Here is a 15,893-nt window from a genome sequence, read left to right on the forward strand (position 1 = left end):
CTGCTCTACCAATAAAATAGGAGATGAAATAATTACATGACTAATAATTACAGTATTCTTTCAGGATACTATTATGGTGTTTAGGTTTTAATACATCAAGTTTTCTTGTTTGCTGTAAAGGGAAAATGTTAACTAGTTTAAACTACATTAGTTAACATGAACTAACAATAAAAAGTACTACTAAAACATTTATTATTCTTAAAAGTTAATTTCAGCATTTACTAATACATGATCAAAATTTGTATTAATATTATTTAATAGACCCGAGCTAACATGAACTAACAAGTTCATACAGTTGTATTTATATTAAATAACCAAGGATGAAAAAAACGCTGAAACAAATGCATTGCTCCTTGTTAGTTAATGCATTAATTTATTTCTGCTTTGTGATACTAATAAATAATCATTACCCTTGCATTATGAAAACAATTGCATTATGAATGATGACTTGGTGTATTATGCAAAGTTGTTTTGAAATATAAAAGGTTGCTTTGTTTTTGCGCTGCATCTTACAGTTAAACTTCTACTTCAATTCTACATGCTTCTCAAGAAAAGTTATGACAAATTGTAATTCATGCAAACTACATATATACAGTTATACTGATATATATCAAACGAGCTCCTCTCTAAAATGATCAATGTGCTCAATAAAACAAAATCCATTTGTGTTATACAACGGGTACAAAACAGTAATGAATCGCTCAAAAGTCAAAATATTCCTGTTCATATTTACATATCGGCCACCAGGAAGTCCTACAGGTTTGCGTCTTGCTTCGAACTTGACTGACAGACTAGTATTCTGCCACTGCTTGCTTGATAACCACAATTTACTCTTTTTTTGTTTAGTTTTTTTGGTAATTATTCTGCCAACTGATTAAGTGAGTAGTTGCATATTCATAACTGTGACCACGATTCAATTAAAAATCCACATATTACACATTTAAAAATATCACAATTCATCTATGCCAGTTTGTGATGTATAATTCACTAATCAATCGTAATGTCACAGAACAAGCTAAAAATTTAATTGGACATTGTGAAGCGGAACGGTAATTTCGTGGTCTCATTCATAAATCAGTTGAAAACTACACAATGTGAATCGACTACGAAGCACCCCGCAAAACCTTGCAGCACCAGAAGAATATATATTATAGCGATAGATGCCCCTTTTTGACATTTGAGCCAGCAGCAGCTATAAATCTATTACAATGAAAATAAAAGCTGACGTGCGAACACATCCCAGGCTCATATGTGTACTAGCAGTCATGCTTTCCTTCTGTGTGTTTATTAGATAAGCATTACATCACAGGGTTAATAATTCTCAGAATGCAGCAGTGGTGCTGGATGAAACAATCCCCCATGAGCCCCTGGGGCGGCGTTCCTGTTGGCTGACACAGCAGCTCTTGCAACAGTCTAGGTTTTTTTTCCTCTTTTGCCACTGAAGCTCAAATAACAAAGACTGTAAAACCAGCACTCCCCTTCACCCACAAACTGTACTAATCTATTATGATGGCAATTAACATTTTTTGAGCAGTAAACGAAGCCCTGAAGCTAAGTAAACTCGTTTCTGTAAAACATGAATTTTGAAGGGTTTTAACTGCTTTGGCACTTCCTGTAAAATGATTGCAGAGCTTCTGGGAATGGAAAAGCTGGGTAGCATGACTCACTTTCACAGTGTCAATGTTACAGAACAACTGTGGAATTTAAATTATAAATAATATTTATATGGTTTAATTATGTCTATCCAAAGTGACATATATTATGTCTTAATTCCACTAGTGTTTCTTGTTCCTTTTGGAGAATGATAGTGGTCACTGTTTTTTTTTTGGAAATCACATCCCTTGATGTTACTACCGTTCAAAAGTTTGGGGGTCGATACAAAGTTGTTCTGCTCACCATTTATTTGATGAAAAATACATTAAAAACAGTAATATTGTGAAACATTTTTTATTAAAAAAAAGTTTTCTATTCGAATATATTGTAAAATGTAACGTATTTCTGTGATCAAAGCTGGATTTTCAGTCTTCATTATCACATGATCCTTCAGAAATCATTCTGATGAAACATTATTAATGCTGAAAACAGTTGTGTTGCTTCATATTTCTGTGGAAACTGTGATACATTCTTCAGGATTCTTTAATGAATAGAAAGTTCAAAAGAACAGCATTTATTTGAAACAGAAATCTTTTGCAACATAAGTCTTTACGGTCACGTGTGATCAGTCTAATCCATCCTTGCTGAATAAAACTATTCATTTCTTTAAAAAATCTTACTGACCCCTTTTGAACAGTAGTGGATAGATACTGTATATCATTTTCTTGTTATACATTTCCTTGTTTGCCAAATTAGCATGAATAAAGCTGTTTTTAGGCCAGTGATGACACGCATATTGTTTACTGCCAGATATCTAGCCTATGAAGAGCCGGATGTAGCTGTAAGATAACATGAGTAAACACTAAGGGCATTAGGGCAATGCTCACTGGAGGAAATAAGATAATGTTTATACAAGTACTTGTCAGTATTATCTTGTTTTTTAAAATCTTAAATAGTTTTGTTGTTGAATTACACTGAGGATATATACGTTTTAATGCATAAATTACAAATTCCAGTACTTTTTCCTAATATCTTTGCTTACAGTGAGCATTTCATTACAACATATCCCTTGAAACAGATACTGAGAGAGTCAATATACTTAGGGCAAAAACTGGGTAGCTGTTGACTGGACTAATTATAAGCACATGTTTAAAATGAAAGCATAATGCTTAATATTAGTGCTGATTCCTGGAATCAACCAGCCCAACCGGTTTTCGTTTTGAGTAGCACTGCACACTCCTTGAACTGTCTTAGTTTATAACAGAATACAGTGCAACAGTTTATTTTACATTTTGTGTTCGTTTGAAGAGAATTCTGTATTATTTGAACTGATGAGAATGAACAAAGTCTCTTTACATTATAACTAACATACAACAGAAAGGAAAAGTTCATAATCACAAAGGACATACCATGCAAAAAGAAGATGATCCACAGATGAATTTCAGCTGAAATCCCTACAGGTTTGACCATAGGCAGTGCTCCAAATATTTCAGGTATGCAACATTCTTTACGAGACTCAATAATAGTGAAAGGCAGTTTAGAAGGCAGCTGCTTGTAATTGGGTTCTCTAGGCCAGTGTCACTCGCCCTTGTAGCAAGGAGGACGCTTTTCTTTGAACGCCTGCAAACCTTCCAGTCTGTCTTTGGTTGGGATCACCTAGGAGACAACAGAGTCGTATCAGTGGAACGCTGAAGCTGTGCCGTCTTAAGAGCTAAATATAGTGGCTTTCTGAGTGATCTAGGCCAGCGTTCGCTCTTTGCATGAAGTGCATTATGTTAACACTTGAAATGGCTGATACACAGACTGATTATAGGAAATTACAGGAATTCTCTTTATATAGCTACTACTTATATTTTTTTGTTGTTTTGCATTTATTTATCATTGTTAAAATATATTTATATCTCCATGTTGAACACAAATGGGGTTTTTACTTTGGAACCCAAGTGTTGCAATAGTTCATACAACAAAATACTATTAATGTGAAATTCAAATTTAAATATGAGAACAGATTCTCAGATTAAAGGGAATTTTCATTATGTAAACATACCTGAGAATAACATGCCTCTTCAATAGCTAATCCTGTCTTTAAATCCACCTGGAAAAAAATATCAACAACAACATCAGACACTAGTTTTGCATCATCTGTTTTCATTTGCAGACTTGTTCATATGAACCAAAACTACTGTATTAGTCGTGAGAGTACTGATTCGATGTTGAGTGCCCACACAACACACTTTCTTTTCTTCTTGTAGCCGTAGGAACAAACCATCCAATAAACGTGCAAGAGCTCCTCATGACAACACAGAAGAACAGAGACCTACTTTTGTATGCAACCTTGGCATTTCACAAGAACAGAAATATCTATTGATATTGATATAACAATGACAGCTCTTCTAAAGAAGGTCAGATGAAAACAAGCTGTTTTGCTTTCCAGTGCAAAATCTTCAATTATAAGGAATTGCAAAATTATATTACGTTACTTCTTGCATGTTTTGCAACACTTTCAAAGTTAAATGTCTAGTGAGTGACACCAAAAGCACGTTCAGTTTTCTCAGAAATGTTTTATTACGTTGGCTGTTGTACGTATGGCGGCAGGTCGGAAATTATATTTCTGGTGGGTGGAATAAAATGTTAATGCTCTATTGTGTTTGAGGATAACGTACCACCTTCACTAAACCTGACTGATCGTGTTAAAAGCAAACGTGAGAAAAACATTTGCTGAAGCAACCATGACGCTTTAGTTTTTAGCTTTTATCATGAATGGGGCTTCAGTCCATCTCAATTGCAATGCTGTACCAGGTGAGCTACCGAGCAAGTGAACTATATCAGAAAAGCCACACATAAGGAGCTGGTCATGTGATACAAATATCAAACTGTATAGTTTACAAATGATGCACTAAAAGTGCAAAAGGTCATAACATATTTCTGTGCGGTTCCTGGCACAATACTACGTCCTTATTAATTAATAATCTGCCCCTGTAACCATAATTTGTGTGAAAAGGAATAAACGTTGTTGGTGCTGCCTCTAGTGTTCATGTCCGCTGTAAACTGCAGTGAGTTGTATGTATAGATGCGTTTTAGTTTTGCTAGCATGTAGATAGAGGCACGTTTTTCCAATGATCCCATGTTGGCTTTTTTCCTCTTTTGATGACATCAACAGAAAAGATGAGGAGGTCACTTCCTAAAGGACGTGTGGTGTTGAAAGGCTGGCCTCTAGGCTCAAGGTAATGTCATGAAGCAGACTCTCTCTTTGGTAGCTCGGATGACAGCTGCACATGACTTCACATACAACACACTTTTACTGGTAAGTATACATGTTGAGAGATGGACATAGGTAGTATTTGTATATCTGTGGCATAACAGTATATCTGTTCATATACACTATATTGCCAAAAGTATTGGGAGACCCTTCCAAATCATTGAATTCAGGTGTTCCAATCACTTCCACTTTCAAAGGTGTATAAAATCAAGCACCTAGGCCTGCTTCTACAAACATTTGTGAAAGAATGGATTGTGAGGAGCTCAGTGAATTCAAGCGTGGTGCCGCGATAGGTTGCCACCTGTGCAATAAGTCCATTTGTGAAATTTCCTCACAACTGAATAGTGGTATTATAACTAAGTGGAAGCAATTGGGAACAACAGCAACTCAGCCACGAAGTGGTAGGCCAAATAAAAATAACAGAGCGGGGTCAGCGCATGCTGAGGCGGCGCACAGTGCGCAGAAGTCGCCAACTTTCAATAGCTACAGACCTCCCAACTTCGTGTGGCCTTCAGATTAGCTCAAGAACAGTGCGTAGAGAGCTTCATGGAATGGGTTTCCATGGCCGAGCAGCTGCCTCCAAGCCTTACATCACCAAGTGCAATGCAAAGCGTTGGCTATAGTGGCGTAAAGCACGCCGCCACTGGACTCTAGAGCAGTAGAGATGTGTTCTCTGGAGTGACAAATCACACTTCTCTGTCTGGCAATCCGATGGATGAGTCTGGGTTTGACGGTTGCCAGGAGAAAACGGTACTACTACATTGTGTCAAGTGTAATGTTTGGGGTTGTTTTTTTACAGGGGTTGGGCTTGGCCTCTTAATTCCAGTGAAAGGAACTCTTAATGCTTTAGCATACCAAGACATTTTGGACAATTTCATGCTCCCAACTTTGTGGGAACAGTTTGGGGATCGCCCCTTCCTGTTCCAACATGACTGCGCACCAGTGCACAAAGCAAAGTCCATAAAGACATGGAGTCCTGACCTCCACCCGATAGAACACCTTTGGGGTGAATTAGAGCAGAGACTGTGAGCCAGGCCTTCTTGTCCAACATCAGTGCCTGACCTCACAAATGTGCTTTTAGAAGAATGGTCAAAAATTCCCATAATTCCCATAAACACACTCCTTGTGGAAAGCCTTCCCAGAAGAGTTGAAGCTGTTATAGCTGCAAAGGGTAGGCTAACACCATATTAAACCCTACGGATTAAGAATGGGACATCATTAAAGTTCATGTGCATGTAAAGGCAGGCGTCCCAAAACTTTTGGCAATGTAATGTATGTGATGGTAGTCCAGTGGGTTAAACCATGGAACTGATACACAGAAGGTTGCTGGTTCGATCCCAGCGGTCACCACCAGTGTGTCCTTGAGCAAGGCACTTAACTCCATGTTGCTCCAGGGGGATTGTCCCTGTAATAAGGGCACTGTAAGTCGCTTTGAATAAAAGCATCTGCCAAATGCATATGTAAATGTGTGTTCGCTAAAAGACAGAAGGGAAAAAAATGTGAAACGCAAATATTTAGACGTAGGCCAGTAAGAGCTATGAATTTAAAGCTCACTCCCCTATCCTCAAAAGGCACGTTAGCGACTGACACAAGTGGCTGCGTTCTTTAGTGTCCTTGTTAGTGTACCCATCTCCCGCGCCCCGGTTTGAATCCCGCTGGGAGCAGGTTGAGTAGGGCCGGTCACATTTGGTGCCATACCTGAATGGGAGTGAGGTTTAGGGGGGTGAGTGTCAGACATAGGCCAGTAAGAGCTGTGCATGTAAACCTCACTCCCCTGATCTCAAGAGGTATGTTAGCAGCTGGGGTCTTTGTTAGCGTGCTGGGGTCCTTGTTTGTTAGTGCGTCTGCTTCCCATGCTGGAGACCCTGTTTCAAACCCCGCTCTGAGCTGGTCGAGTAGGGCTGGTTACACTTAACATACACTAACTTATCATATCAAAATAAATATTAACTTTTAAAATGGAGGAGAAAATGCTTACAGTCTTTATTGCTTGACATCAAAGGCAGTTTGTTCAATCAAAAACTCTATGGTATTTTGGCAAACATTCAAGTCATTTGATAGAAGATGCCAAACACAGATCGCCTCACTCTCAAAAACAAGGACAACAAGAAAACTCTTTATTTTTGACCAGATAAGACAGTAGCACAATGTGCAATCTTACCTCCATTCCTTGGCTGATGGCTAACTTCGCCATTCTAATTGCAATTGGCCCCTGAGAGAGAACAATCATCAAACCTTCATTAGAACAATGTACACTGAGAAACTGTTGAAGCTGAATGAGCGAGCATGAGAGTTCATACCTGAGGGATGAATTCACGGGCCAGATCTAGAGCTCGCAAATACGCAGCATCTCCACTTGGATTCTGCTCCACAGCATGATTGACTAGGCCGAGATTCTTGGCCTCCTCACCGCTCAGCACTCGCGCCGCAAATATCAGCTCTTTAGCTACGGACACTCCTACAGTTCGGGGCAGACGCTGAGTTCCCCCTACAGCCAGAATATGATAAAAAATAATGTTATATAAATCTGTGACTTGGAATTGCATTCAAAACTTGCATGATTATGGGGTTAGTAAGATGAAAGAAATCTCTTATGTTTACCAAGGATGCATTCACTTGATCAAAAATACAGAAAAAAACTGTAATATTGATATATATAACCACCATCTATAATTGTTTTCTATTGTTATAAATCTAAAATGTAATTTATTCCGGTGATGCAAAGCTGAATTTTCAGCATAATTACTCCAGCCTTCACTGTCACATTATTATTATTAACAATTTTGAAAACCTGTGAATTTTTTCACGATGATGATCTCAGACGTTGCTAGCAGCTTCTCTTCGAACCCCTACCTTCCAAAGACATGCCAGCAAAACTCAATGCTCAAGTTCTATGATCGGCTAAACTATAGTGTCAAATTATGATTTTTTTGTTTGCTGTGTCTAGGGCTGCCAAAGAGAAAGATGTGACTTCTCAGGACACCTTATCAATTCTCTGATTTCAGAAAAACTGAATACAATATCTTTAAAATGTTCGAAAACTCCACATTTGGCCAACAGGTCAGTTCTGAGAAGAATTTGGAAAATTGAGCAACAAAGTTAGTGTGGAAAGCTGAGAGGAATGGGAACAAGCTAACATTTTAGCTCCATACACCTAGAAACACTCATGTAATAAATGTTTGTTGCACAAAAACATTTGAGCGGCATTGGTCATTCATTGAAAGTGTTGAGGTGGAAGACAAACACTTGTAACCTGTGATTTAACATTGAATTGGCTGTGCAGCCTGAGCTTTAAAAGCACCTGTCTTAGAAAATTGTACAAAACAAAGCGAATTGCTTTAATGAGTCTTGAAAATGACGGGTCCACTTGTTGCACTCATTTATTTAAATTTACACAAAGATTTTCATTACTTAAAACTAAATTTTAACTAAACTAAATGCGCATTTCAGGTTCACTATCCGCATACAGAAATGGAGGTAATTATGGCCACTGCAATGCAAATCATTTTCCAAGACAAGGAAAATTGTACAAACCATTTTGTATTAAATTCAAAACAGCAGAAGAAACAGAAATTGCCAGCAGACAAATGAAGGCACAACAAGTGTGTGTGTGTGTGCGCGTCTACACACGTTTGAGAATCTGAAGCTGTGCACATTTATGACAGGCTGTAATGTTTTTAAACAACAGCTAGAATTGTATCTATTTAACAGCAGAAAATGAATTTCATTGATATCTAGGTACCGTATGTTCAAAACATTTTACCGGTTTTGCTAGATGGCATAGACATGCCAAGTGATAAGAAGCAAAATACTTTATGTACTTAAGTTCTAGTTAATGGCAAACTGTAATTTTTTCAATTCTATTCCAAACAAGTAGAGTTTGAACAATAACTACAGTAGAGTTCAAAACGACCAGAGTCGTCAAGTTTAAGGACACAAACAAATAAACAGCAACATTAAATCATATTAAAAGTAGATCATGTGACATCTGTCAGATAATAAGGACATTTTATGTGCGCTACATTTAAAGTTCTGTGATACATTTCAGTTAGTTCTTCACACTAGCAATAATAATTGTATTCAGATTACCACTGTTTTTTTACGAGTGGTATAAGGTGCACAAGTGTGAGATACAGTATGTAGCCTAAAAGGGAGTTTCAATCTGCTCGCTGCATAAAGCTGCCAACTTCAGAAGACATGGAATATAGAGTACAAGTCATATAGACAAATTGTATGGCTCTTTATATGGAGTGGAGAGACTTATACTTGATCTATTGTTGTATGGAAAAGAGCCTTGTAAACATTCCTAAATTCTGGTGGTGCACAGGAAACACAACAACAGACAGGTTTGAATACATTTCTATTTTTGGGAATTTTTTAATGTGCAGAGTCAGTTATAATAACTAAGCCATTTGTCGGTTGATTTACTGCACTGTAAACCCTAAAGCTCAAAATAATTTATTGGTTTGAGTAGAGCCAACGCAAATTAACCCTTTGACTGTCACCGTCCCACAGGTGGGACGCCTGGTGCTCTTTTTTTGATCGCCTTTTTTTCATATCATATATTTAAGTAATTATCACAAATTAGGTATCATTTGAAAGCTTACAAACTCAAAATTCATCCTGTGAAAACCGTTTTGAAATCGGACATTGTGTTGCCATGGAAACGTTACTCTAAATTATTCTAGTGGGCTCCTCCCCTAGTGGGCGCTGTCATGTTTCATATTACAACAATTATTTTAACTACTTTATATTCAAAATCTTTTCCAATCTTGACAAAACGCATATTGTCGGAAAGGTCTGAGTCTCAAGGGTCCATATTTGGTGACTGTTTTGTGATGGAAGTAATATTTGGACAGAAATTTACAGGAAAATGCATCAAAACAACAATAAATGGAATTTGAATGACACCCGGTGGCTATTTTTGGTACAGCACCCTAAACAAAATCTCATGGGGACTTCAATTTTTGTGATATCAACTTCAAATTTGGAACACAAATTGGTTAGACATATGGCTTTGATTTTATAGTAATTTTAGAGTAAATGCTTTTTTGTAAAATATATTTTATATGAAATAAAAAATATTTAGTACAGTATTTTTCATTTACAGTAAATTTAAACTTCCATAACTATTTCATACTTTAATATTTTGAATTGCTTTCACTTCAGCAATAATCTGCAGAACGTCGTCTTTAAAACGAGACCAAACTTTGGTCTATATTCCAAAGCATTCTTGAATTACAGCCCTTTAAGTTTGGATAGTGCATTTTCATGTGTATTCTCAAAAAGGGGGGTGACAGTTAAGAGGTTAAACAAATGAGTTCAAACAAATTAACTTTTATGAGTATTGAGAACTTTCTTTTTCTTTTTCTGACACATTTGAAGTAATCTGAATTGTTTCATTGTTTTGAACTTGTTTCTTTTAATTTAGACAAACTTAAATTTAACTGAAACTGCGATGGGATTTCTATTTCCCAGCATGCTTTGCCACGACACTCGAAAGGGAGAGTAAATGCTAAAATTAAGTGTTATATAATTTTATATATATAATGTTTTGTGCAAGATTAAAGTTAAGTGGGAGATTGTTAAGTGGGGGATGTTTAATGTTAATGTTTTGCTATAGTAGTTTACGAAGAGTCTCTGTTATGTTGTTTTTTGTAGGGCTACCATCAAGGTGACGAGTGGAGCAAGAGCTTAGTTTGAGAACAGATATACAGTGTGTTAAATGTTTTATATTGCTGTCCTCATTCAGCAAGTGCTATGCTAATGCTATCAAAGCATTGTGTTACCAGTTAGCAATGTAGCATTTATTGAATTAGCTAGTTAAAGCTAGCCAAGTTTCCACTACTAAAAAATATTTAAGTTGATAATTTTAAGTTAAATGTATGAATTAGCTTACTCAAATATTTGAAGTTAAGAGCAATTAAAATGTATGAAATAAAAATCTGCAAGTTCTGTGTACTTAAACGTTACATTTCTTAACGTAAAAAAAAAATTGGATGTAACTGATTGCCTCAAATTTTTGGGAGTTTTTCCAACTTATTCGGGTTTACAGTGTCAAACATACGACCCAGGGGATGATTTGAACAATAATAGAAAATATAGATGCACCGGTCGACCGGCCATAAATCTGAAAGGTTTTTATTTTGTCTGACCTCTATTCTGGACTTGCACACAAGCTGCTTTGCAATCATTTCCCGAAATGTCATTTGTGTGGGAATATTACGAAATCTGTAAACAGGACGTTAACACAGGCCAGAGACGGGACATGCTGAAGATGGACACAAAGAAAATAACACGGACACGCCAGCAGAGAAAAAACTGTACCAGACACAGAAAACTCACTGTTCGTGAAATATAGGAAGAAAAATATAAATGTTGAAATGAGGGCAGGGGTTTATATGAATGTATCTATGAAGGGAACAGTTTTCAGAATAGTTTTGATGGCATTTTCTTGTCCTCTTAGCTCAGTATAAAGTAGCACCACTGGTTTGTGTACAGCGGTAAACAAAGAAACGCTATATTGCTGCTGTTCCATAAGCGGCTCACGTGAACAGCATAAGCCAATGGTAATTCTGACGTAGACCTAGGAAGCACTGCACTGTGTTTACTACGTGAACAGAGTAGGAGACTGCTACAGAAAAGAAGAAATTGTTTAATAAAGTTGTTATTTTTGGTATTTTTTGCACACAAAAACTACTCTCGTCGCTTCATAAAATTAAGGCTGAATAACATGGACTATTTTAACGATGTATTTCCTACCTCTCTGGGCCTTGAAAGTGGTAAAGTGGTAGTTAAATTTCTGTCTATGGAGGGGTCAGAAAGCTTAATATCTTGTGTTCCGAAGATGAACAACGGTCTTACGGGTTTCGAACGACAAGAGGGTGAGTAATTAATGACAGAAGATTTTTTTTTAGACGAACTAACCCTTTAAGGCCAGTTTGACCTGTTATAGAGCAAATAAACAAAACTAAAAAATCTAATTTGCAAATTCGCTTTTAAAAAAAATCAGAATCAGCAATGAAAAATCATATTTGGGGCATCCCTAATAAAAATAAACCCCCCACCCCCCATTATTTTAAGATTGTAAAAAAAGTATTTTCACTGTAAAAAAAGGCAGTTTTCACAAAGCAGTGCATTTTTTAAAATTAATTTGTAGTTTGTATGGTTAATATTAATGTAGGCTAAACCTCAGAATACTGAGGTTTAAATAAAGCTAATTGTGGGTGAAAAGCTGTTTCATGCATACTGAGCTTTTTACACTGTTAAATACTTGGATTCCCATCCTAAACATGGCCAAAAAAAAAATAATTGGACGTTTGATGGAGTATTTCTGTGCCAAAAATACTCCTTCCGGTTTCTCATATTTTTCGGAATGTTTTTTTTTCCCGAGTATGGGTATATCTGACGTCAGATAGGGCGGAATGTCCTTGTACGGGCCGTACAGGCTCTTCTCCCGGAGGGGTGCGCGCGCGACTAGAGCGAGAGAGCAAACGCTTTAGGGAAGCTGGCTGCGCTGCAGTCACAGGACTTCACGAAATCAACAATGTCACCAAAGATGTGTGTTTTTGGTTGTCAGGGCAAGACAACCCTGAACAGCTTCCAAAAGAACCCAGCGTTAATGGGACCGTGGATGGAGTTTGTTTTTCCGGAGTGGCAACGGAGTTGTGCAAGTATTTTTGTCTGTTGCATGCATTTCGGCGACAATAGTTTATAAACAAGGTACAGCTCAACTCCGGATTTGTAGCTCGTCTAATGCTGAAAGATGGAGCAGTCCCAGCGATTAAGGTTCACAGTCGTATGTTGGGTGCAAGCGCTGAGTAAAACTGCTTCAAATGTCTATGTGTTGTTAGCTATTGACTCGTTCATTCAAATGCGCTACTTTTCCATTGTTTTCTATGTAAACACGCACTAGTCTGACATGCAAAGCCATTTCGCTTGCTACTGCTAACATTAAAGCTACACTGTGTGATATTTTCCCCCATCTAGTGGTGAAAAGGTATATGACCATCCAGTGAATTTTAGTTTCTGTTCCTCTCAATTCCGATTTCGTTTCAACTCCTACGGTGGCCGATTTAGTCCAAGATTAACATGGCTTCCAGTTCGACCTCGTCCACATTCGACACGGTGCCTGTGGGATATTCTGTGTGCAGTGGGATGGTTGGAACTCAACTGGCCTAATTATTCGGCTAGAAAGAACTGCAGCTAATCCAGAGTGAACTTTGATGATAGTAATGTTTATTCAGTCATCCAATTGCAAGGCATAAACAGGTTTGCGTGGATATGTACATAAATGTGGTTTCTGTGAGAGAACAAATAAGGATGGTAAATATACATACACAGTTAAGAACTGTATAACTATACTTATAAGTTACATTTGAATAATGTAACCGTAAACCAGAGCTTATTGTACCATATATAGGCGCTAAATGCAGCTGCATTAAAAGGAGCGGAGCTGCCGCTGCTAACAAGCGGTGTCCGGTTACAAAAGTGTGTGCGCCGCTTTAACGTTAGCACTGCAGTGCGCTCTGTATAACAATTGTTAATATGCCGATCAGACCTGATACATATTTCCATCAACATACATTACAAGCAAATATTTTCTAAAAACGAATAAACATTGTTGATAACAAAATAACTGAATGATTATTCAAATAGGTGAGCATTACGCTATTGTATGTTGACACAAAAATACTTCTGAGGTGACATCAACTGAATTACGCGATGACACACTCTGAAACACATCTACAATGACAATAACTATTATTACTTACGGAGTTATTAACGCACAGAAATACCACACAAGGAAAAACAGACTTTTGAGGAATAAACAAGCCAGGAAAACTCTGTATAACTCTGTTACTGGAGCCGCTGAGATGAAAACTCTCTGCACATGCACCAGACGAGTCTGAACAAGTTGACGCGCACATGCGCGAGGCAGAGAATTTTGTACAGTGCCATTGAGTATTAAAACCGGTTAAAACGCGAAAGGCGAAGCTTGAATTTACGGGTATGTCCCTCTTTGGCTAATGTACTTTCAAGATGGAGGGGCAACATGGCGACCACCGTTAGATCCCATTACCTTAAGTATTTTCAATGGCATATTATAAACTTACGAGAATACTTTATTACTTGAAAGAAGTAAATATACATTAATGAGCACATATATTTTTGAAAGAACTAAGTGTTTTTAGCTAAGAATAGACTAAAAAAGTTACACAGTGTAGCTTTAAATCGCATACAGTCGATAAGCCAAATTATGTCCTCATAAACCATGAGTAAACACACAAATGTTGTAAAACTCGCAAGCATGACAAGCCTCTAAGCAATTATATACGTTACAGTTACAGTACATACCATTGAGACGTCCTGTTGTAGTCATCGTTGCTGCTTCTCCTGTTCAATTTCAGCCTCTAGATCTGATTCTGGATCATATATGTATGGCTAAATCTGATTGATCTCAATGGTTTATTTAGGATAACGTTTTTTTTCTCCACGTTTAAGGATGTCAGAGCTGTCAGACACTCTCAACGCAATAGCTGCGCATGCTCGTCATTCTTTAACTCCGCCCACACGACCCGCCTCCAGCCACTCTGTTTTTTTCGGAAAGACTCGGTACGGTGTATCTTTCTTTTATAAATATAATAAAACTAAAGACTTTTCGGAGATATCAAGGATGCAATACTACTCTATAGGCACAAGATTGACATGAGATTTAACCCCCCTGGTGTAAACACTGTAGGGCTTTGGAAAACTGTCTTTATATTATTCAAATCAAGGTTTATCATTTCTAAGACAACCTGCATTCATAATTGTGGCGGAGGGGGCGTGGTTCTGCGAGGTCTGTAGCGGGAGCGAGCAAAGACGGAGACGAGCGGTGAGTAAGTAGGTCAAGTGCAGATCACTAACACCTGTGTCTGATTCCAGTGATTGGCGTGGAGAGACCGTAAAAGCCGCTCAGTAGAGAGAGAGAGGAGAGAGAGATCGAGACTGGGACTGCGAGCAGACACCTCACTGCCAGATACGAAAAGAGAGACTGAATTTGAGAGAAACTGAGTTTGAGACTGACGTGGATTGTCAGTGTGAATGTTTTGAGTTAAATCGCCATCGTGCGTGTGAATTTGAGAAAAGGTGAACCAAATAAAGAGAGAGCAGTCCCAGTAAGCCGACCCCGTCTTCTTCCTTCCTACACCCACACGAACCAACAACGTTACACTGGTGCCGAAACCCGGGAAGGGAGAAGAGTGCCGCCGCTATGCAGACTCCGCCAAAGACGCCGCTTGCGGATCTCGTTGCATCGCTCGCTGGTCTTCATCAAGAGACCCACCAAGATCTGCTGGCCGTGAGGGCCGAACAGGATAAGCGTTTTGAGGCCCTCATTCGCGCTCAGCATGAAGACCGCGAGCTGTTCCGGAGCTGGATGGTCCGGGAGATTCCGGCGGACCTCTTCGAGAGGTCCGCCGAGTCCCGGGGGTGGCCCCGGTCGGACTGGTCAATGCGGCTCCTGCCGCTATTGTCTGGAGAAGCGCAGGTAGCCGCACACCAACTGCCAGTCCAGAATCTCCTGGACTATGGAGACCTTAAGCGCGCCGTCCTACAGAGGGTCGGCCGGAGCCCAGAAGAACAGCGACAGCGGTTCCGGACCCTGACCCTCGGCGAGTCCGGTCGACCCTTCGCCTTCGCGCACCAGCTCCGGGACTCATGCCGCAAGTGGCTGATGGCCGCCGGTGACGACGTCGAGGGAGTCATCGACCGTGTGGTACTGGAGCAGTTCATCGCGCGACTTCCGCAGAAGACCGCGCAGTGGGTCCAGTGCCACCGCCCGACGCCGTTAACCCAGGCCATCCACTTGGCGGAGGACCACATGGTGGCGTGCCCCGGGGTCGGCAACCCCTTACCATCCGCCTCTCTCTCTCTCTCTCCCTCTCCTGCTGTCTCTCCCCCTTCTCTCCCCAAACCTGTTCCCCTTCCCAGGTCGCGTGGGGTCTTACCGCCCAGACCAGCTCCAAGATGGAGGACCGGCGGTTCCAGCGATCCAGCA

General features: G+C 39.1%; 1 protein-coding gene across 1 annotated transcript in view; it reads right to left on the reverse strand.

Moving 5' to 3' along the window:
* Positions 1-350: 350 nt before the first annotated feature.
* auh (AU RNA binding protein/enoyl-CoA hydratase) overlaps positions 351-15,893 on the reverse strand; it is a 49,930-nt gene continuing 34,387 nt past the window's right edge. Inside the window, exons 7-10 of the mRNA XM_079805297.1 lie at positions 7,153-7,340; positions 7,014-7,064; positions 3,641-3,688; positions 351-3,249 (exon numbers count right to left, since the gene is read on the reverse strand). Coding sequence (XP_079661423.1) covers positions 3,172-3,249; positions 3,641-3,688; positions 7,014-7,064; positions 7,153-7,340 — 365 coding nt within the window. The 3' untranslated portion in view covers positions 351-3,171. The remainder of the gene's footprint in view (positions 3,250-3,640; positions 3,689-7,013; positions 7,065-7,152; positions 7,341-15,893) is intronic.

Source organism: Gobio gobio, assembly GCF_949357685.1.
Source record: "Gobio gobio genome assembly, chromosome: 22".
In the NCBI taxonomy this organism is placed as follows: Eukaryota; Metazoa; Chordata; class Actinopteri; order Cypriniformes; family Gobionidae; genus Gobio; species Gobio gobio.